The sequence below is a fragment of the Pterocles gutturalis genome, unplaced genomic scaffold, assembly GCF_000699245.1.
Source record: "Pterocles gutturalis isolate BGI_N339 unplaced genomic scaffold, ASM69924v1 scaffold22296, whole genome shotgun sequence".
NCBI classification, from domain to species: domain Eukaryota; kingdom Metazoa; phylum Chordata; class Aves; order Pterocliformes; family Pteroclidae; genus Pterocles; species Pterocles gutturalis.
In genome coordinates this window covers 1-25,282 of record NW_010101075.1, presented here as the reverse complement: position 1 = coordinate 25,282, position 25,282 = coordinate 1, and the positions used below count along the sequence as shown (strand labels likewise).

The window sequence follows — 25,282 nt, the reverse complement described above, 5'->3', positions numbered from 1 at the left end:
TTCTTAATGCAATAAATTTATTGCTACATCTCTAAACATTGTCTTCTTAAGGCTACTGTACTATTTTTCTCTGACCTCAATATCAACACTAATGTAATTGCTAACACCATCTGAATTTTTCAGCTTAAGTTTCTGTAGGAGTAATTTTACAAACAACAGCCACATTTTAAATTAAAGAACATGTGTATGAGCCTTTATAACATAAAGGTAAGCTGCAGCAAATTAGATTTATGCAGTAATTAAAAAAAAATTCCTTTAGTTGAATCTGCTCACTGCTCTTTGTACAGTTCCTTATTGAAAGTGACACTTTTGCCTCAATAAAATAGTTACAAATTCTGAAACATCTTGAAAATAATGGTAATAAGCTGCACGATGTTTTGAATGAATAATTATCCTAATAACCCATAACAAATATATTTCAGTTCATTTCATGTGGGTAACGTTCATTCACAGAAGTACTAGTTGCTGCAGTATCTTTCCTCTGAAGCTGTTATTTCAAACTAATGAAGGCAGGGATGGGACCATAAAAAAGACAAAAAACATTGTTATTATTATCCATCAGTTTACATTTATTGAGAAAAACCATACAAAAAACATTATACAGTTAATGTGTACCCATATTACATACAATGTCAATGCAAGCTCAAAACCACATTTTTGTAAAGCATTCAATTTACCTCAAGTCCAAGCTGCATCTCCCTAAGACACTGTTCCCATCACAGTTGCCTTTTAAAGCCAATCTTCTTTTTACACACGGGTAGTTTCTGCAGAGAACACTTTTCTCAGGACGAAAAGGCATTTCACATGCACGCAAGATAAATATTTGTGCATACATAAGAGTTTTACAAGCTAGTACTAAGGAAGAGGGAATCCTATCAACTGTATGCTTTCTGAAAAGCCCAGTCCTCCCTTCCTCCCCCCACTTCCAGCAAAAAGCAAAATAAAAAGCTTTTAGCATGCAATGGGAAAATTAAATCATACTTTGGAAGAGAATAGGGAAGAAACAGTTTCTATCATCCAAAAAACACCACTAGTGAAAAGATGAAATACTGCAAGATAAGGCTGTACAAGCGAGTAATGATCCCGTTTTTCCCTGGACAACTTAAATAGATGACTTATTATCAAGCTAAAGATTATCCACCTGCCATTTTATTTCATGTCCTATTAAAGTATAGGCTGCAGGAAGTTATATGAAAATGCTTTTCCTACTTTGAACATTATGCTTCCTTTTTCAACTTTTTGTACTCTCCACATTCTACCTAATTTGTGGGACTCTAAAGGGGAGGAAAAAAAACAGGAAACAGGAAACATTTAAAGACACCTTTTGGACAAGTTCATTACATTTCTAAGGAAGTCCAGTTATCTTTTGGGATCAGGAACTCCAACAATCTATCTTCTGTTCTCCCAAGAAACTATGAGTTTGGAGACAGTTTAAAAAGAAACACTATGCTTAACACAAAATAGCATGCCTCTATGCCCAGCAGTGCGAAAGCTGGAAGTGAATGCACTTCAAATGCTACACACAAGAACATCTGATGTTCCACACACTAACAACATTCCAATGAACCGGCTTTTTCTTCTCTATGTCTTCCCACTGGCTAAATTGACAACTGAAAGACTGTTCAAGATACTTTAGGAACAACAGTTAAAGAAAAAAGTATCATGTAAAGGAAGTGAACAAATGACTCACCCGAACACTAAATTCACAGTATCAAAATCCAAATGGTATACACCTAACCTTTTCTCATGTCAAAAATGAAGTTACATATTAAACTACAGATGAAATATTAAGTGGCTTGAGAAACTGAAGCACAACTCTTAGTTTAGTTCAAAACTTGAATATATCTAAGCTTGTCTGTTTAGAAGAATATAAATTAAAATAGATGGTTTGTATTATTAAATCACAGTTTAAAAAACTTAACAGATTATGGAACATTTATGGTCAAACAAATAACATTTTAAAGAATGAAGTGATCAAAACAAAAATTAGACCCTATACCATTATGTATGGGATACATTTCAAATCTGTTATGTTTTTGCCAATTTTACCTTCTACATGGAGCCCTTCTATGGTCCATGCTCATCGGCTCACCAATGGCATACACTCAAAGGATTCCTCTTTACTGGTAGTAACTATCTCAGGACCTGATTCTATGAGCTATGATTTGGTGCTTGCAGCATCTTCAGCACTGTGTGTGAAAATGAAGGCAGTATTTTTGAATATTTTTCTTGGATGTACAGATAAGCAGGACTTTTGAAAGAGGAGCAGCACATTTTAGAAACAAAATAATCAACAAAAAAGCAAACAGATGCTGCTTTACTTTAAGCTAAAAAAAACCACCCCAACAAAACCCAGAAACAAAAACCTGTACCAGACCATCTATAAGACATACAAACATTTTAAACTATCAAAATACACAGCAATTCAGTTAAAGTATCAAGAAACAGGATACACTGACTGCTATATAAAGTATTATCTGCTGTACTGTTAACATTTAATTGGTGCACACGCTTTTTCAGTTAAAACATACTAATCTCTGAAACTCCAGAATCTGTATTCCTACCATGTCAAGTATGAATAAGCAAACTAAGTTATCTAAAAATTCCACTAACACACTATAACTGTAAGACAAGTTATCAAGTTCAGTGATAACAACAAGAAGTCATATTCTTTATATTTATGTCTTACAGGTTTAAGTGGGAATAGTGCCCTATTATAAAAAACATTTGTGAAGGCTGTTGACATTTCTAACCAAAGCAATTCCTGCATATTTTAACGGTTTTGATTCTTTAATTGCAACAATTAGCTATTTGAGAAAAAAAATAACAAAAATTACTTATTCTGATCAGATTTAATTACTGCAATCTACTCATCTTTTCTAAGAAAAAAAAAAAAAGAAGATACATATTTACCTAGAAATATAAACAGTTGTTTAAAAACTTAAAAGACTTTCCACTGAAATGGAACCGTGAGTAACAATGCATTTGGGGAAGCAGCAGATTGCTTTTAAATACACAACCACAAAGATCTCACAGGGACAACATTAATGTACTGAAATATATTAATTTATATACTTCCTTAGGTTGTGCTTACCTGTTGCTTTTTTGCAGCAGAACCTAAGGTGGAAGGTCTGGGAAGGCACTGTGAAGTATAAATAATTGCACTGTTTGCAATTAATAAAGATTTTATACCTTAAATGAATCAAAATCAACAGCCTCCATTTTGTGAATGATAAAGAATCCAGTGAATTTAATTTTGCTCAGTTTAGTACATAATAAATGCACCATTCTGTAAGGTTATCTACAAAATACCATGCAAAATATCTGAACTATTAAACTTCATACCCTATGCTAAAGATATCAAATACTGTCCTAGCCTTTAAGCTACCAGAATAATTCCTAATTTTAAAAGGGATAAAAATAATTCCTTCTATTTCTACAGCACAATACATACATTGCTAATAACCTGAATAAACTACTTCAATTTTCAAGCCTTAGCTTTTATTTCTCTGTGCAGCCACCCTAAAAAAAATGTATTCTCAAAGCAACAATATGGTGTTCCAGAAGACAAGCAAGTAACAGTTACAGAATTATTTAAAACATACCTACATCACTACGTATCTGCAAACTACCTGAAGACAAAGACAACTTCTGTCTAATAAGTGGTTCCAAAGACTTCAATGTTATGACATGCATACTTTAAAACACTGAATGATACAGCTGTCTCAGGAGCACTAATGAAAAAAAAACTATTACTCAGATAAACAGAAACATGATTTTCTTTAGCTATTGCTAAACGTTTCAGGAATACTTACCCACAAAGCTCATATTATGTGTATGTGTATATATATAAATATATATGCAAACCTATGTTTCTGAATTAAGAAGCAATTATGATTTCCTAAGATATCAGCACTGTATTCCAACATAATAGTCACACAAGTATGGCATTTTCATTATGTGGAACATTGACAAAAAGATACTGTTGCAGTTCATCAATTTGTCATTCTGATGTACTTACAGTGCAATGCTCCTTGAAGGAACAATCAAGGATGATACACAGCACAGTCCTCCTCACCCCTATAGAGCTAGTTCTATACTGGCTGGATCAAACCTGCACTTCAACAGACAACGGCAAGACAGACTGTATTGCATGTAGTCTAATATATGCAAAGAGCAAACACAGGATTTCAAGAGAATCAGATTTTTAGTATGAGCATTAGAGCAATAAGAAGTTTCAAGTATATAAAAAAAAATAATCGATTCAAATACTTGAGTATTTACAAAAACAGAAGTTATTTGCTCTGCAGGAAGTTCTCAAACACTCCCCACCACTCAAACAAAACAGCGTTTTAAGGACAGATGCAATTTTTTTAACTACTATGCATACCACATTGACTTTTCTATACTGAATTTTGGACTACTTTAAACTGAAGGCTTAAGCACATTACACTTAAAATAAATTTTATAACTAGTCTGAAAAATCCGTAAAATAGTTACACAGGAACAGATTTGAAGTATTCAGTTAAGAACAAAAGTTATCTGTTATAGCAGCTGCACAGGTCTGAAACAGTGGTCATGTATAAAAGGAAATTTCACTGTTAATGCAATGGAAGTATGCCAAAAGATCACCTTCTTAAACACATGCAGTTTCAATCAAATAGAAAGAAAATTAAGGTATCAAGATTACTGGTGCTAGGCAGCAAAATACAACGAATGAAAGAGATCCTCCATCTACAACTATTCTGCAAGAGGGGAAAAACATGCTAATGACAAGTTTTAAAACTCAACAAGGTTTCATGATGGGGAAAAAAAAATCTCATTTGCGTACAGGTACCTTGATTCAGCATTGCAAATCAATCCTAGAATTCTTTATATACCCATATATCCAACTTACCGACACAGGAGGTTTCATATTATTTATTGTAAAGCACAAAACAGGCATTTTAAAAGTGATAAAGTATACATTGAAAAAGTACATTTATATCACAAAGCATTGACCACATAATTGCAAATACATTTGCTGGAATGTGTACATCTACACTAATACTAAAAACAAACCATTTTTCATTTCTACACAGAAATATTACCTCCTATCAGTAGTGATAGATATTTTGTACATTTTCAAAAACACTATTTTTTAACCAAACAAAATTAAGATCTTCATCAAGGCGTCTGCATCCATACATTTAACAAAGGTTTTTTCCCCCACACAATGAAGCAAATACTGTATTGTCCACTTCTTATTATTGGCCCTGTGCAGAAGAGATACATAAGAGATACACAAAAAGTTAAAGAAAATCCTTTAAATCGAGCTAACTCAGGAGTGAAGCCTTTAAGAAAGAAAAATTGGTTAATGTAAATGGTGGTGGCTTCTTGCATGGTTTTCAAAACCCTGGGAGGAGAAAGTTTTTCTTTTTTAAAAAAAAAAACATAATCACCAAACATATGGATAGATACAGAACTCAAGTTACCAAGTACGCAAAGCCATCTATTAATTATTCTGATAGTTATTTTGCTAGGAAAAAAGATGCATACTCCAAAGGTAACAAAGCAGGAGACATGCAAAAAAATATCTATAACCACTGAAACAGAAGCCAGCCAAAAACAGTTTAACTTTATACCTGTGGTGCTGGAGGATGTTGTGGCATTCCCTGTGGGCTCGTCTGGGCATAATACGCTGCCTGTTGCCTGTAGTACTCAGCCCATGCTGCGCTGTAATCTGGCTGACCACCAGGCGGAGCCCCAGCAGGGGCAGGAACTGCTTGACCTGCAAGTAATTAAAATTCTATAGCTTTGTTGCTGCAATAGAACAAGAACATTTCAAAATCTCACTGCCTAACAAATGTCACCTAGCTTCTTACAATATTCCCCCAAGGCTTTTGAACAATCTTGTGGCTGTGTTTTTTTCACCTAACCACTCATCCTATTATTCTAATGTAATGAAACCATGTAAAGCAAAATTGAGGAACCATAAGGACAGTTTTTTCTACCTCTTAAACCACATTCCAGAGCAAAAGTCTTTAAAGCCTGAGCTAAGCTGACCTGAACAACTGGTAACATCTAAATTAAAATACTGGTCAACAGGTGAAATTACTTTTTGTAATCCAGCTAAAGTGACTTTATTTTCTTGTACACACTGCATTAATTAATTCACCTGAAGCCAGTTCATTCACTCCCCTAATTTTGGCCTCCTTAATGCAACTGCTAGGTTATTGCAGATTACATTTTTCAAAAACAGCATTAGTTTTTATAAACATTTATTCCACCACAGATTATAGTCCTGGAACTTCTTCCAAACTGTGCTTAAATTCCGATCCTCTAGAGATAACAACAGGTACACACATAGGTGTACGCATACATACTCTCTTCCTAGACTTAACCTGAGAACTACTGGTCCTTCCAACAAAATCAACTTGCAGTTTAAAAACTATAAAAAAGCAATAGACTAATATACCAGGACTCTTTAATGTATAAAAAAAATATATTACAGCCAACTTTTTAGGAGCTCAGTCATGTTGTTCTTCCAAGGAAGGTTTGTCACAGACATCTTTACTTCTTCCCCTTCTCTTATTTCAGAGAGATCAAACACACTCATTACCCCTACCTTCTTCACAAATTTTTATCTCAAAGGTGCATTTGCAGTTACTACTGCAGAACGTGCTCAACTAGGCAGAACACTTTCTATCCTCTAGCCAATCTTCTGTCCTCACACTTACATGCATTCAGACAGGAGGATTTTATATGGAGTGCTTCATTTAAAGTGTCTTGAACTTCCGAAACAGACCAAGTACTACTACTGTGATATGACATTTTTGTGATCTACATTCTTAAAGGGTTATTTTTTCAAATTGCAAAGTTTTAGAGTCAGGATTAGAATACTACCAAAAAACACCACCTCAAAGTTTTTTTTTAGGATACTAGAAAAAAACCCCAAACCACAACATCCAATCACACTACATCAACTAAATCCAAGCAAAATGCAAGCCTGCACCCTGTCTCTGTTCTGCTACCAAGAAAAAGGAGCACCTTCCCCACCACAAGGGCTGAAAGTTTTCAATCCTACCTGAATCCTACCTTTTATTTGGATACAAGACCACTGAGCAACCTTCTGTGGAACATGAGTATCAAAGATTCTAATTAACTGTTTTCTAGGATATCAGACAGAAGGTTGTCTTTGTTTGTTTGGTTTTTAAACACTTTTACACAGCAAATTCACATGAAAAATACTTTCCCAATCCTCTCAAAAACATTGTGTGAGCAGACAATCTGAACATTTGGCAAAGCACTATCCTGAACATCTTCTAAACACAATCTTCCATTTTCCAACCCTCTATACAACTTAATAGTTTTCCACTTAAACTGTACATATACTTTAAAAAAACATCTTCATCACTTTTTGGGTTATACAGTAAATTGTCTTCTAGAAAAAAATTACTTAAACGTCTTCAAATCTTAACAGCTGACATTGCATTTTACAATTTATAATTTATCACAACTTACAATTTACACTTCTGATCAATTATTTCAATCAAAGTCATCTTTAATATGGTTATAAATTATCCCTGGATACACTTTTTGCAAGTTCACTACTAATTTATGAAACAGCAATTCTACTTACAAATTATTTAGCTATGTCATAACTGTTAGCACAGCTGAATGTCAAAGCTAAAGCATTTTTTGTGCATTATGACGCAAGAATCTTCTGACATTCAGCCAGCTACATTCTAAGGCAGTATTGAAATCCAAACAATAAATCAAATATAGGAAGTTTAACATCTACTCGAAGATGTCAAACTGGACTGCTGTCCTGAAATGAGTTAGTAAAAATTCCAAGTATTTTAGCTGCATCATTACCCTAGTCAGTACTGCAATTAATTCTGAACCTACACATGGAATTCAGCAAATTTATTCAAAACTTCCTTTCAGCATATAAAACTGCACTGAAACTGTACATGTTCATTAATATCCGGATTCAACTAGAATACTAATAAGATTTATAAACTTCAAAGGAAATACAAGAAACACAGAACACCTCCCCATTAAGGAAGGCTATGAAAGAAAATGCCACACGATTCTACAGTTCTTCCACTACTCAAATCATTAAGGGTGATTCTAGTCCGAAAAAACTGTTCTTTCTCCTCTTTCCCACTGCAATGCTGAGGAATCATTAAGAACAGTTCCACTATTTTATTATGGAATCCCTTAGCTATAAATCAAGCCCACTATATATTAGAATGACTTTAAATTATACATTTACAAACTCCTATAGTGACATATAGATCAGTAACTGAAATATGACTTCATGTTTGGAAGGAACTGTTATCCTTGGAGGATTTTTAGGCCCAGTTATGCAAATCATTACTGCAGCTCTTATAGGGGAAAAATAAAAATACAGCGTCTCCAATTCAAGACAACAGCATCTATATGTCTTTGAAAGCTAAACTACAGTCTTGTTACCTGGTAATACTCAGGGAAAATTTAAAACAAACTTTCTGAATGTATTAAGTACAGTATCAAGCAAAGAGATGGGATGGGCCACCTACAAGATCCATACACAGTAAGTTACTAGTGTGCATGAGTAACTTTACTAGCTTTTCAGTCTTATTAATTGTATTTGCTACTCAAAGAAATAGCCCCTGACCAAACCACAAGTCTGAAAAAAGAGACGGACTTATTCTACCAGAAGGAAGCTGCTTTGGAAAACAGTATGATGGTTTTGATGGGAATATTCAGGAGTGCTTTAGACTTTTCAGATCATTCAAAGTATGAGAAAATCCAGAGCACCAATTGCAGTATCACATCCAACTTGTTCAGCTCAGTACCGTCACCTTCATAAGCTAGCCACATGGATTATCAGAGCAGTTTTCTTCAGCAGCAAAAATAAAACTGGCTGGGCTCAGCAAGCCCCAAGTTTCAGTTCAGTTCTTCAAAACAGTTGTTTGTCTAATTATCTGTGCTGTGAAAAATCTGAAAGAGTCAAAGAGTGAGTGACTTGTAATTCCTACCTTCCCCCTTTCGCACAAGTTAATGGGGACGGAAGCATTACAGCACCGTAGGAAGCATAAACTGTAGTATCTATATTTGAGAGCCTGGAGACCACACAAACTTGCTGATGGACAGCCTTCTTGTTCGTCAGATCTTCTACTACTTCTTAGCATTGTTGTTAAGGAGGTGGGGAAAAACACATCCCTTTAGCACTAAATTAACTCTAAGTGAATTCTCTGCCCTTCAACCTCCCTTGGTCAGTTCTTCCTCTTTTCTAAGTGGATCTTGAGAAACAATATCTTCCATATCAAGATTTTCAGCATGCTGAAGAAGCAAAAAGTTCATGATTTGCACAGTCAAGTTATACAGGTCCAGACATCAAGAGTTCTCCTTTGGGCAAAGAACTCAATTTGAACTAGAAAAAGAAATGAAGATCAGAACTGCCCTTCTGTTTTTTCTCTTATTTGATTGTTGCCTTGGGATTTGTCTAATTTTATATTTTAAGAGCAATTCTTTACATCTCCCATCATCAAATCTTTTTTAGGTTCACACACCTCTTTGGACTTGCTCCCAGAAACTCTATTCGAACACTTTATAACTAGCCACTATTTAATCAGAGTAAATGCAAGACTAGTGCAACCCAGACTTTGCTTTCCAGAGATAGCAGATCAGAAAGAGGCAGAGCTCCTGCCAACAAATTACATTATTCTTAAAAAGGGGGTAAAAAAAACCTCATAACTTTGCACTGAAGAATGCAAGCTGATCTAACAGAGACGGTAAAGTGAAAAAAAGTTGTTAAATGGAAGAAGAAAGAAAAATGGAAAGGCCCATCATATCTTAAAAACCAGGAGTTTGGGACTTCTGTTGCAATTTCCTTAGTCTGATACACAATTCTTGAAGTAAATCATCATTATAAATTCTGTTTAATTTCATCAATTATGGTGTGTCAAAATAAAGAAAGGTAGTTATGTCTTGAGATCAACCTGGCAGAAGGTTGGTAAGAGGAATTAAATCTGCTATTAATGTAACTCCAAATGCTTTTCAATATTCCATGAGAAAATGGGGTACAGTCGGAAGAGGGCAAAAAACTCACTACACCCTCCCACCCAAACAAAAAAAATTAACACTAGATGCTGCTATATGTCTGGTCCAACAGAGATACCAGGGAAAGCACTGGCAATTAATAAGCCCACTAGTCCTCAATATACAAATCTATATCAACTCCAATATCCGTGGGAGGACACTATGGACAAACACTGACCTGCAAGACATTACCATGATTTAAAAGATAACACCACCTTCTGCCAATGCATCAAGACCACATATTCTTTCCTTACTCAGTAAATGACAAAATTATTGACTTAACAAGAAAATACACTGTGGTTTTATATGTCAGCTCAAGCAATATACTTTGAAAAAGCTAATAAAAACATACAACCTGCAGTTTCAACACAGCTCTTAAGTGCTGCAAAGCAAATACTATTTAAAAAAGGGAACGATATAAATGAAAGCTAGTTATGATACTTTAATAACCTGGAACACAGAAAGCAACCTACAAGGAAAAAAATAATCTGTAATCTTAAGAGCACAAGGAAACAACTACCAAACAAGAAAAACAACAGCTTCATAAAGTAGATCAAAGTTGAACTCCAAAACTTACAAAATATAATTTACAATACTCAGGTTGAAGTACTTAAAAGATGTTGCTTCCCATTGATCAAAACCAGACAACTCATTACATATAAAATACGAAGTATTCCTGCAAAGCTGATTACTGGTGTGAGTACAAGTAAACGCACACAACACAACACATTTTTAAGTCTGCTTTTCTGCAGGGTTTAGGGCCTTTAGCAGTATATGGTTCAGAAGACACATGGATTGTGCATTTTTTTTGGGGGGGGGAGGGAAATGAAAAAGCCATCTCATCAAACGAGATCAGCAAGTCTCCTAAAACATCCGGGTAGGCAACAGAAAAAAAAACTGCACACATACCCATTTTTTTGTAGTACTCCTCCCAGGCCTTGGTATAGTCAACCTGCCCTGCTGGTGCTGGATTTGGCTGATCTCCTGAATTATATTAAAAATAGACAAAATAAAACTTACTAGGTTTTGTTTCATACATGTAACAATTTACAAAAAAAGAGCTGAATTTTTCAGTAACAATCCCAAGTAACATCACTCGGATCTGACACTATAAAAACCTATGCGATACAAGCTTTACTAATAGTTTGTATTTGTAAAAGGACACCACAAAGAAACAAAGAAATGTTTAAGGTATCTAGCATGTTTCAAGATGCAGGAAATACAGACCACTCATAGTACGAAATCCTACTGAAAATTTAAGTGGTAAGCCTCATCCAGGCACAATTATACTAATACAACTAAGTACTACAATTGTAATTGTCCTAAAACCACTGATGCAACCGTTTAAGCAAATAACAATCAACAGTTTGGCTCATTCCATTTTTACTTATAACTGACTACAGTATGTAGGTGTTAATTAAATCAGCCCAAGTTGCAGTAAAATTATCTTTGGAATACATTACAAGTTAAATACATTACCCTTATTACTGCTGAGATTCAGAAAAACAATGTTGAAGACTGTAAGCAATAGCCTTCCAAGAGAACTAGCTACCTTACAATAAATTTACCCAATATATGAAGACAACAATAAAAAATGCGGCATCTACACGCCCAGCAATGAAAAATTTATCTGTTTTACTGAACAGCTACCTTGTCCATTAGTTTGGGTTGTAGCTGGTCCACCAGGAGGGGCTGCTGGTGGTGGCTGCGCTTGCTGCTGATAGTAGTGAGCATAATACGCTGCCCACGCTGCTGAATTGGGATCTGTTCCTGGCTTACCTATGAAAACAAAACATAAGCATTTATAAAAGTAGTATGAACAGAATGCTGTCCTCAATTAACCCTGTCCTAAGCACTCATTTTCCTCCAAGGAAACCAAATAACCATGTTCATCCTAAGTATCTTTTCTCTCTAGCACAAACCTTTGATCAGGTTTCAGATGAGTGTATTGCACAAAGTATACTTACATAGGAGATAAAATAATTCTAAAACCCTTACTACTATAATGCCATTTATTAATTTTAAGTATAATAAACAAAAACAGATTTTCAAGTTTATTTAAACAGTCATGTTACTAAATGTTAGCAACAATGAATCATTCTAGCACCAAACATTTTCAGTGTTTTTACTTTTTTTAAAACCTCATACTAATGACACTGGCACAGGCGGAGAAGGCATGCCAAATACATATTTCTGAAACAGAAGAATACAAATCTTATTAAGTATTTGCAATGCTTGTCAGTTAATAGTAAAGGTAATAGTAAAATACAGAAACACACTGTATTTTAAGAACCTACCTGAATCCCCATACATGGCTATAAAACATAACTGTTTACTTACAGCTTTTTAGTATAAAAAATAATGGCAACATTTGCATCTTCTGCAGCTATCTCCGTGCTTCCCTTACTTTTAACTACAACTAAGAAGGCCAACAATGCTGCTTCCTAGGGCCTTATTTCTCTGTTTTTCACATATAGCCTTTAGGAACAGCTTATTCTCGCTGAATCACAGAGATTGATTACATTACCAGATTGGGAATCCACAAAAACCGTAAATCTATTATTAGAGAATGTAATGTTCTATAACACAATCAGCATCCTTTAATATTATTTGCATCCTTAAAGAATAAAAATATCTGCAAATAAATGTGGTCAACTGAGGAGAGAACTTCACATAAGGACACAGACACAACTGATATTTTAGAAAAACTATATGTGGGAATGGAAGTATATTCCTCCCCAAACACAAAATAGGTAACGCAGTGACTAATGGAAAAGAAAGAAACCCTCTGAAAAAGGCATTCAGGGAGAAAAAAATCCACAACACATTTCTTGCTGTATTTCATTTAGCATCTAGGCCACATGTGACCACTTGAAATGCACAGTAGTATCAGAACACACAAAACAATGTTAAAAGGCTGTCTCCCTTTTAAATGACACCGCTTCCATCAACAATAGTGGATTTAAACTAACACGTACTATATTCTAAGGTTACCTGCAAATATCAAATAAGCCATTGCTCGGTTCCCCCCCTCCTTCCCCTTAGTAGCTACTTCTCTAGAATAGAAGAACACAGAGTGGGATTCATTAAATTTCCAAATAAAACTGACTGCAGTAACTAAATCCACTTTCACATGACAAGAGGTAAGCATGATTCTGAAGAAAGCACCTCTGAAAAAAATTCTAATATAAGCCATTTGTTACACTGAAATCAGCAAATAAGTGCAAAACTGTACAAAACTCATACACATAAATACTAGCCAAGAGAAACACCAATTTCAACTGCACATAGGAAAACTTCATTAGATTTTTAAGAGGAGCATTTATCAAAAATAGTGATTTATCCAAAAAAATGAATGTAACATTTTGGCAGTGGTTTTGGATTAAATGACACATTTGCTATGCCGAGACTTTAAGTCAAGTCACTCTGAATCATTCTACTTTTAAATAATGACAACAGGCATTTTTAAATACTCATCTGAATGCATGCAGAGCTACCTTTTATCAAGTTTGAGAACTGAAACTAGAGATGGTTCTTCGCTAAGAAAGAATATATAAAAGACTTAACATGAACAGAACTCTGTAGATTGTAATATCATCCAAAGTCCTCCCCTTTTTCACCAATGGAAATTGTGTCAGGAGCAGTGGCTATCAGAAAATATTTATTCCATTTATAACAAAAAATAAAGTTGAGATCTTTTGGCTCACATTCTGAAGAAGCTCTACCTCAAACAAATGAGGTACAAGTGACTCAAGCATCTAGCCTTACCATGCCTTCTGTGACTGCAGTTCCGTTGCCCCACATGCTCTAGTCCAACCAAAGGATGTAACAAAGAAAAGCAGGATACTAAAACCTTGGGAAGTTGTATTTAAGTAAAAACTCCCAGTCTTGACAAAGATAAACAGAAATAGAAGAAAGAGATTCTACAAAGATGGATTTCAGAAGAAAAGACAGAACTATTATAAGCAAAAGCTCAAAATACACAAGCTTAACTAGTTTTACTGTATCAACAGCAGTTCAACAGAAGTTTTATCCCTCAGAAAGGACTGAATCTGTATGACCGTGAGAAGCAATCCTCGTACAGGTCAACAAAAGTTGAAATATATAATATTGCATTGCATAAACTGTGCAAAGTCAGGATCAGTGAGATTGTAAGAGGTACTGTTTTAAATAAAATACAAACTCATTGACTATTAGAGAAAGAAAACACCCTCATTAAGAACTTTACGTAAAAACATCCATTGTACAAAAAATGAATGGATGTGCACAGAATCAGTTAACCAAGAGTCTTCCAAAAATATCAAACTATACTGAATGTTATTGATAATGCATCAAAGAAGCACATTCCAACCATTTCAACATCTCACAAGCAACATATAGGAAGTGTAAAATGCACATAAACTGACAATCAGTAAAGAAAAGCACGAAGAATAGGAGCTTTTTCAGATTTACCTGTGTAACACAAATAAATTGCAAAATGGATATACTTGTAAGGACAAAAAAGCTGTACTCAAAGTACATCCACACTGCAGTACAACTGTGTTATTTCTTACCTGGATCTGGTGGATTTGGTGGCTGCCAGTGTGGATAAGCATTTCCCCATCCTTGTGGAGCATATGGAGCTGGAGGACCACTACAAAAGATAAGTCATACACATACAGTGAAAGCCTGCCCCAGGATCACCCTACAGAAAAGGAAGCTAGCTGAAGCAGTACTTACTGAGGTGCAGGGCCAGGAGGCCCTGGATTATAAGGAGCTGGGTTATATGGTCCCATGGGAGCACCAGGACCTGGTGGCCCAGGAGGTCCATGTGGGCCAGGAACAACGCCATGGGGCCCATGGGGAACAGGTGGGCCCAATGGATTTACTGGACCCTGTAACAACAATAGCACACAGATGAAAACAACCCTCAGATTTTTCAATGTTTCAGCAGTTTAGAAGCATACATCTCAACGCTTTAAGAATATAGTCTAAAAAGCTTTGATTATTTTTAAATAAATACATCTCCCTGGAGAAAACAGTCTTTCTGAGGATTAATTAGGCTCACGGCGAGTTGAAGAAGAGAGTTAAGGCAGCTGTGGCAGTAATAGCAACTAAAAAGCTGCATTTATGTTAGTTCTTTCTTGAGGAAATTAAATGAACAATTTACAAATAAACACAGATTTTTCAACAAAAAAATGTTTTGTTACATTAACAAACCCACGAACTAAACCAAGACTATCAGTCTTTTAAAATAAACTGATACATCTAAATCTGTCCAATCCTGCTAATTAAATCTGTTTGGTAAAAAAGTACAAAAACCAGGTAGTAAATTTGATTACATGCATACACATGCAAACAAAAGTGCAGTGGAACTAAAGAATGTAAACACAGATTAAAACTCTACCTAAACATACTGACACTGAAAAACCAAATAAACAGTTTAGTAACTCAAAGAAAATGATGGCTATCTTTGAAGTCATCATATTTTTCATTATGCACAAAGTGGGCATCTTCAAGAACTCATAATTAAAAAATACATTATATTTACATTGAAGAAAGCAATGGTTTCTTTCCACTTCCAGTTTTTGCTTCTTTTGGTGCATCAAGTTATGTTTATATTACTTTGAACACAGATTACCATATCTTCTTATAAATTTATTATCTGAGTAATTTGGAAATGAAATGGAAGTCAAGCCTCCACAAAGGAGACTCACTTCCTATTTTGTTTAGTTACAACAGTAAACCAAAATATAGTTATACACTCACTCCAATCTTTTCTTCTATAAGCTGGCGTGCATAATCTATCTGCTGGGGTGTTCCACGGATAGTAAACATCTTCATGTTTGGATCCGCATTAGGTGGAGGATTTCTTTGAAGTTCTATTCTAGCACCAGACTGCTGGCTTATGCTTTTAATAGTTTCACCACCTACAATACAACACACAGATTTCATGCCATGCATTAAATTCAAAGTATTAAGATTCAAATCAGAGAAAGTCAACTGCATGGAAGCTGAAGATACAGAAGTGAAAACACACCTATTCCTATGAGCAATAAAAGAACATTCTAACAACAATTTTTAAAAGCCTTTTCAGTATAGTACAGAGTTCTGATTAGAATAAACTAGTAAAAATAAATTATTTTTTTAAAAATTAAAGACCACAATACTGTTACTCAGAAAGAACAGCAAATAATTCCTACAATGTTGTCTGGTTTTTTCATTCATGTAAAGATGTAAGATTGGACATGAACAACAACTGATAACAACAGTTATCAGTACATACAACCTTAATGCCTAACCTCCCTATAAAGCAGCAGGCAAGCACAGACGACAAAAAAACCCAACCAAAACACAGAAGTCAACCAGATGGTAAAGTCCACATTTTTTGCAGCGCACTAAAACTAGAAAGTTAAATTCCTTAAACTAGTTCCTCCTCTTATAGGATCCTGAGAAGTGACTTGTATCATTAGCAGGCACAAAGTTTTAAAAACAGGGGTCATTTACCATGTGAAAAAAACCCAAACCAAACAAAACAATCAACCTTCCAAGTCAAGAACTGAACTATGTCAGCCTATTTGTTGTGTCTGGTAAACACATTACAAACAGAAGATAAAAGATAACTCAAGCATTTCATTTAGAAGCATACAGTAAATCACTTTTGAAACAAAATTCTTTGAGAAATAACTATTTAAATAAACACACAAAATAAATAGGATTACACTGTAAAAAAATCTTCACTGGGATACGTGAAGATTAGTTTTAAGAATGCGTTACAGACAATAACACTAGGATAATCAAGCAGTATCAAGTGCAAGTTAATTATAAAACACATCATGTAAGAATCTACCAAACACCTAACAACGTAACTCCGTACTTACTACTCTGAAAAAACAGGTTTTAGATAAATTGATTGGTTCTTGACTTTTAACTACTGGGTTTTTGGTGAGGAAAAATCTTATGCTATGATTTAGCAGTATTATGTTCCTCTACCATACACGAAACTATTTGCAAAGGCTTCTCTTGAAACATCTCTCTAGTATGGCTATTTGTACAAATACAAAAGCTGAGAGTTCTTTTAACTACATATATACACATATAGATATAAGATATATTACCTTTGCCAATGATTAATCCAGTTTTGCCAGTGGGAACAATAAAATTGAATTCCTGTAATCCACCAGGAGGCCCCATGTTCCAGTTGCCTTGGCCTCTACCCCTTCCTCGACCACCAGGTCCTGGCCCACCAGGGTTACCAGCCTAAAAAGAAAAAAAGCAACAAATTAGCATGTTCTATAAAAATTACTGCAAACAAATTATTGTCAACTGGTTACATCACATTTGCTAAGAAAAGGACAAGATACGAAGAAGGAAAGGATACAGAAGAAAGCAGAAAGTTTCGCATGTATAAAGATACAATTTGTTTGCCTTCTGTAAACACAGTGGTGGGGTTCATCTCACAATAAGCTTTTAAACCATCTTTTAAACACCAATTACAACCAAAAGTAACAGCATATCAGCTATTAGTATAAGACAACAGAAGAAGTAGCTCTAAAACCAACCAATCAAGGACTGCCATGACTTTTGAATCAGTATTATCAATCTGACACTTGCAAAACTATTACTGTGTAAGAAAACATTCATATTCCAGACTGAACTTTGAAGTAGATTCAAATGGCACCATTAAATTATTTTCTTTAGTTACATTCATTTTTCAAATTTTAAGTCTTTCCAAAAGTCAAGCAGGAGATTTTAAAAGGTAAACAACATATTACCCAACCTGAACACTTCGAAGGAGATCTGTAATAATTTCTGCAGCATGCTGACATCTGTCAGGAGGCCCTGTGATTTGGGCTATTCTATCTGGAGTTGTTCCATCATCTGGAATAAAAATGAACTATTCCAGTACATGTAATCCACTAAATTTACACTCAATTCACAGCAACTTATGGACATATTACCAACCTGGCTTAAACTGGATCCTAACACCAGCATCATTCTGTATCTTTTTTATCATTTCTCCATTTCTTCCAATTACAATACCAACTGCAAATCGTGGTATTGGAACCTTAAACAGAAAAGAAAAATTCATTATGTCAATGATGCAAATATTCCTGACAAATTCACACAATTAAGGGACACATACTAGAATGGCAAACAAGGGCCAGCCCTATCTATACCACTCGAGGCTTTTCAAAGTGTGAGTTTTTTAATATCATGTCACAAGCCTGGATGAAAGCATCAAAAAGAAAGAGATCCTATGCACTACAAGTCCTCACAGTGGCAGCAATTCCAATGGATATTATGCTTCTCACAACCAAAGAACACAAGGTCTAATAGGCCTAAAATGCAGATTCTAGCAAATGAAACTTCCAGCCCCACCTCTGTTGAGCAGTTATAAACTCATCACTTGCCCAATAGGTAAATATTCTCCTGTAAAGGCCAAACTCCAATTTCTATAATGACATTATATGCTTAGCCATAAAATTTATTTGCTTATTTGATAAAAAATTCCAGACAGCTGAAACAGTTCAGAACTGCTTGTAATGTAAAGTGAATGCTGTACACCATTTCAAGTCAATTTCAGCAATAATCAAGTAACACTTAAATCCCACAACCACTTTTGGAATCTGGCTAAGAGCTTTCAGTGGTACTACCCAACTTAACATTTTTATGTTAACATCTCAAAACACAGGAAACAAGTTTTTCAACCATGCTTACGTCTATCCCTTCATTTCCTCCTATTCTTGACCCATATTCGTTGCGCACCTCTCTAAAGCCACCTTGATCACGAATTAACTCCAGCACCATTTCCTTGGCTTGCTAAAAGAAGAACAAAAGTTCATTTAGGTACCGCAACATAAGAATAGATTTTAAAATGCTCTGAATTCTCAAGGATTCCTTACCTGAACTTTATAAGGGTCTCCAGTTATCCTAAGGGGCTTGTCTGCACCAGTGTTCTGTGGACCGTCTTGAATCATGACCATTTTGACACCTGCCCGTTCCTATGTGACAAAAAGGAGGTCAATACCCACTCAAATCCAGATTCAATATTATCACATTTTAAAGAAGATACATATATACCTGTAATTGCTTAATTGTCTCTCCACCTTTTCCAATAACTAATCCTGCTTTACTTGCTGGAATCATAATTTCTTGGACGGCATTTCCAGGTCCATCACCATGATGAAACCCAGGTGCAGGTCTTCCCTTTTCAACTATCTGATCAAGTAATCTTTTTGCTGATCTGTGAAGGAATGTACACATTTATAAACATACTTATTCCTACAAGTATCCCTTGCTCACCCCTATTCTTCTTAGATTTTTTTTTTTTTAATTTACAGAAGAAATATGATTACTCTCACTAAGAAATGAGGCAAACTCAGTAAATCCGCAAGAGTAATGTAAGAAACTAATTGCAAGACAACGTGGTAGCCCTAAAACCGCCCCAACGTCAGAATACAAAAGGTGGTTCTTTAACAAACACACATAAGTTAATGTTACCTCCTCAAACATGACCATCATCCCTGAACATAGTTACATTGATCAAACCATAATTCAAAACAAAATATGGAAACTTTGTCCTTTAAAATATTTTTAAAAGTAAAAATATATCAGTGCTAATTAGAAGACTTTAAATTGTTACAATTTACCTTTTTTAGTGCATTAAAAAAAATAAATCAACAGATGGAGACCTTTTTCTAACTTGGCTTAATTTCAGTAGTAATTCAGGTAACCTTTCATTTGATGGTAATTTTTTCTTTAATCTCCTAACAGTCAATCTTAAGGAAGATCTATTTTACGTTGTTTTAGAAAAAGGCAAAAAAAAATGACACTGTAAAATAAACCTAGCTTTAACACCAAGTACTGTGATAGGTCCTGCTTGACGCAGCCTGCAAAGGATGGACGTTTGTACTTGTAACCATTACCAAATCCGTGGACAAAAGCAAGTATATGTTCACCACACATGTAAGTCAGTTGCCAGAGTAAAATCATGATTACAGTACTAACATCAGTTAAAAACCCTTCCCTCTAATGTATGAGCAGAATAAACTATATTTAGAGAGAAAATTCCCATAAAGGAATGAATGACTTCATGAACCTACTTGGCTGCAATGCCATGCTACTTTCCAAAAGGAAAATGTGTAGTTGCAGGCCTTACATGCAACCATGAAGTGGGAACAGCCAACATAAATGAGGTAATTACAAACATATTACTAAGACTTAAGATCCTTTCTAGCAAAGCCAGAATAAGTCAGTTTTGAAGTGGTTGTATAACCTCTGCGCCACTAAAAAAAAACCATTTTCCTTGCTATCATCCTCTTCCCTGAACATAGGGATGCAAAAGTTAACTTTGTTGATAGGTATTACATAGACACAACTTTCATAACTTTTGATAGACATTAATTCATACCAAAGACTTCTAAGAACTCTGACGGGCTTCTACTCTTACACATTGCTGATATTTTCCACACTTCCCCTGTCATCTTCCAATTTACAGTCAATAAAGAGTTTCTTTCTAGCACGCATTTCTTTTCAGTATACATTCACACTTTCTCAAGCCGAAATCAGAGCATGATTAGATAAGTATTATCTACAGCAAGATTTGGACTTGAAAAAGCTCAAGTTCCATATTTTGGTCTTAAAATTCCAAGTATGCTGAGGGATTGGACTGCAGGTTCAGGGCCTTTTTTCTTATGTATAAGAATTGTCACCAGGCTGCCTCTTCAACAGAGGAAAAACATAATACTATAAACATAGTATCTAAATATTATATTTAGATTTTAAAAAAAGAAGTGTATTGCACAGTTAAATATGAACACATAGGATTTTACTTACTGAACAGACTCTGGTGTTCCAGTTAGCATACACGATCTTTCAGGCAGGCCTCCACTATCTAAGGTCATAAAATAAAACCAATTTAGCAGTGGCATTAAGTCAGAAAGCAATTACGAAATTAAACATAACATATAAACTACTGGAACTTCACTGAAGTACATGCAATCAGTGTATCACAACATTTTGCATTTCTTTAGGTTGTGACAATCGCAATTAACATAAAAGATTAAAATATACTTTAAATGAAGGTTCAGGCAATTAGAAGCAATGACCAGCCTTCTGAACTTTCTACCAAAAAAACCCACCAAAATAAACAAAGAAAAAACCCCGTAAATAGTTACCAGGTGCAATCTGTATTTTACAGCCAGACTCTTGCTGTATACGTGAGATCTGCTCTCCACCTCTGCCAATTACTTGGAGAAAGAAAATATAGAAAGATTATTTGTATTAACAGCATCTGCTAACATCCCTCACTATAACATCACCAACCCATACTACTTACTGAATCCAACCATCCCATCTGGAACTTTGTACTCCTCTGTCATCACCGACCTACAGAGAACATTAAATCAAACAAAAGGCAACAACCATTCAGAGACCAGACTGGCATTAAATTTACATACATCCTACCGCTGAAGTAAAGAAGCTAGTGGCCCCACTATTGCCCTGGCTTACTTGCCTCCCATTAACTTTAAAAGTCACTATGCAAGCAGAATACTACGCAAACTAACAATACACAAAAGTGACCACAAGAAGTTCAAGTAGAATATGAATTGGTGTAAGTTTTCCTTCATCATCTTTACTATTAATAGATACGCGGTACAAAAAACGCCAGCGTAGCACTTTCAGTTTCATCTGTAAATCCATTAAAGTACGCTGAATATACACAAATTTCAGCATCACATTTACCAAAACCAGCCAAAGCATAAGAATAATAGTTGCATGTGGTTGTTAAGGGAAGAAATGAACAGAGAAAACCACTAAGTTGTAGGAAATGTAGCTGACTGACCAATACACTGTGTTAAATCTGATTTTTAAAAAAAATTCATTAACTTTCCTTTTTGTTTACAAGATAGTATCAACCCTTTCCCCTTCAGATATGCTTTCAACTTCTGGTTATGCTACCTATGTTCAAGTAGTAAAAACCAGCAACCCATTTTCCTTTCACTAAGCTTGATGTACAGCCTAGGTTGTGAAGAGAAAGAGAAAGCAATGTAGATGTATTTTAAGTGTTTGGCTTGGGACTTGCTGAAGCTGTATTTCAACAGATCACACACACAGAGTAATTGCTTTTTGCACAGACACCAATTTTGCAGAAAAGAATTCTTGAAACTGCTTTCTTTCAGTAAAAATGAAAACACTACATAAGATGTAGTGTAACTCTTACCTTTGTTGTTGATGCATCGGTGGTAGCTGATTTCCAAAAGCTACAAACAAATATTGTTAAAATTAAATTCAACCAAGTAGTATAATTTACAACCAAGCTTCTCATTCGATAATAAAACTTAATTGTCTAAACTTTTGTCCAAGTTGACTTTTTAAGAACTGTGTTATCAAGAGGTTTAAGAACAGCTAAAAAGATTCTCAGCTGTTGCTAACAACATTGCCAGTTTTACAAAGCAGACACACACTGCTTCGAGAAAATAAGACATGCACCCCCAGTCATTCTTTTGATCTTACTGATTCAAGTATCACCTACCAGAACACTGTTTCAAATTCTTGTTCTGACAATGTTACACTTGTTTAGGTTTTTTTGGCAACAAAATAAAAGTTACTTACAGTCATTCTGAGGAGCAACTTTCTTAGCATCTGGTTGATCTGCAAAATTAAGATTTTTTAAATTTTTTTGCCAAGAAATTCAAGAAGTGTTTACACCTTTCAGTGTGAATTGTAACTTTCCAGTGTATTTTAGTCCCCCTTTCCTTTTTTTTTGTTATTTCTTTTTTTTCCTCCAATTTCAGGGAGTTGATCATCTGAATAAAAGAAAGAATCTCACGAACACTCAGCACTTGGTTAGTAGAGCTGAAAAGATGTTAGCTTTTTCCATATTATCTATTCAGTAGTTTAACAAAAGGCAGTTTTCAGAACACACTGTAGATTGCTGATAGATACCCAGTCACTGAAACTTAACTAAGACAAGGAACAAAGTTTAGCTCTGTTGGTTGCTCAAGCTAATGATGCTTCTATAGTAAAAAATAAAAAAAAAATCAAATCCATACAAAAATCAACAATGATTTAAAGAAAAAAAATTTCTGACAATGACCACAAATCTAGACCAAACATCTGAAAATACAACAGTATCACATGGCAATGCAATCTCAATGTGAATGTCAATATGAAAGACCTTTCAAAATATCAAGTGTTTCATAGCATAAAACTTCAAAAAAAAAAAAAAAAGCAGATTCAATACATCACTACCATCCAAATCCTTTCTGTACAGTAAAGGAACAAAAGGCATAATCAACCTATATCTGAAAAGACAGACTTCAGATGCTTTCTTCCCACCCCAAAATAAAGGTTATATGAACCATCATAATTTATGTGCAGCAAAAACTCAGACACATATTCCAGGAAATATTTGTGTCAATCCAGAAAGATCCACTAGTTTATGTCATGTTTACATACTAAACACAGGTAATAAATAAAAATTCCTGCCTTTAAAAGGAGAGGGCATTCCCTCCCAGTGTGTTGTACTGCTCGGACTTGTCCAAGAGCCATCTACACATAAAATAAAAAGAATACATTACATATATCATCTGAAGCATCATTAGCTCATTTTTGTATATCAAAAACCTCACTGTTAATAGAAAAAACCCAACTTTTTTACAGGACACAAGAACTCCTGATACAAAGCCTAAGTCACATTCTGTAGACTGAGTTTCAATCCTCTTAAAGGAAAAAAAGGCATTGCTCTTTTGTGAGACCTATGAGAACATATCAACAACCTCAGAGACTTCTTTCCACAATTTTGCCAGGATTTTGTCTGTATATTAAACAAATCAAACCCTGTGAAGTTCAAATGGTCTGCTTAGTAAGAGACAGAAGACGACACACACACGTTTCAGGAGACAACTTTACTGCAGTATAAGGCAAATCCAAAAAGCTGCAACAAGTTAGAAGATTTAAGTATGATCTTATCAGGGTTCACACATGCTATAGGCTTAAATATTAGACTAAAAAGAAGTGTCTACAAGGTAGAAAATTTACTTGCCTGTCTTTTCTTAAAATCCTATGCTTTTACAATGAAATGCATTAATACTTTTATTTGAAACTGTGCAGTAATAAAGCATATGAAACAATCAGATTTAAGGAGCGAGCACTTCCTACTTTAAATATAATTTACAAACTGTAATCAGTCCCACATAATAACAAAAGACTTAAATTACATACCTGTGTAAGTGTTTCTCAACCATGAATTTATCTGTCCCCCTCCCTGGCATATATTTTCCTCTTTACAGCATTTAAACCACATTTAAAATCTTTTAAAAGAGGTTTACATTCGCTTCAGGTTAAAGCACAATAGTTTAAAACAAGTTTCCCCATTAAATTGAAAATGAAAAAGCATGTCATGATCTATAAAGGGAACGAGATGCTTTTATGCTGTAGTATGGAATAAAAAAACCACAAACAAACAAAAAAAACCACCTGCAATCTCTCTGGCACTGTGGCCACACACTTAACAAAAATAAATGCAGCAGTAGCGAGTGCATACCTCCATCCTCAAGAGGTCTTTTTTGTCCTCCATAACCGTAGTCGTTTGAATTCATTGATGTGCCAGCATCTCCTCCAATTTTCGCTGCAATCTAAACAAAGGGCAGATGTGAGTGAAAAAACCACCACATTCAGTCAGCCCTCATTTATTCAAGGTCTTCTAAACGATTTTAAAAGATTTAGAAACAATTCTGTCTACAGAAATTTTCTTTTTTAATGTCTTCAAGGAGACTTGTGCTCATCCTTCAACACCAAAGCTTCCAAGAATTTCTTCATCAGTTGAAAAATCATCCCTGCCCTTCAAACATCAGAAACTTTTTTCTAAAAGGGGCCTTTCCCTTTCTATCCATTCTTCACAAAACACTGCGGTACCTCACGGGGACCTGACCGCTAAACCTGTTTCAAACCTTAGCAGTCCCGACCACACTGGGTCTTCAAATATTGCCAAAACCGTGACCGGCTATTACCAGACGAGGCGAAAATTTTACCCGAGAAATAATGAAAATATCGCCCGTAGCGCAAAAACTACAAATAAAATTTGGGTACAAAGAACTTCTGAAAAGAGAGCCCTCGCCGCCCTCCCTCCGCAGGCCGCAGCACTTCCCAACCGGTCCGAACAGGTTAGCGGACACGGAGGACGCCTCAGGGAACACAATACGGGCCTCGCAGCGGAGCCGGCCTC

At 35.2% G+C, this 25,282-nt stretch overlaps 1 protein-coding gene across 1 annotated transcript; it reads right to left on the bottom strand.

Moving 5' to 3' along the window:
- Positions 1-4,904: 4,904 nt before the first annotated feature.
- Positions 4,905-24,692, bottom strand: FUBP1 (far upstream element (FUSE) binding protein 1; the record flags this gene model as incomplete). The annotated part of the gene is made up of 19 exons (XM_010082112.1): positions 4,905-5,255; positions 5,625-5,770; positions 10,981-11,055; positions 11,722-11,850; positions 14,625-14,704; positions 14,791-14,945; positions 15,820-15,980; positions 17,169-17,310; positions 17,831-17,931; positions 18,016-18,118; positions 18,820-18,873; positions 18,957-19,055; positions 19,135-19,297; positions 20,890-20,947; positions 21,231-21,302; positions 21,392-21,441; positions 22,277-22,316; positions 22,669-22,707; positions 24,602-24,692. Coding segments are annotated over 19 exons (1,767 nt in total), but the record flags the coding sequence as incomplete, so codon positions are not given.
- Between the last annotated feature and the right edge of the window lie 590 nt (positions 24,693-25,282).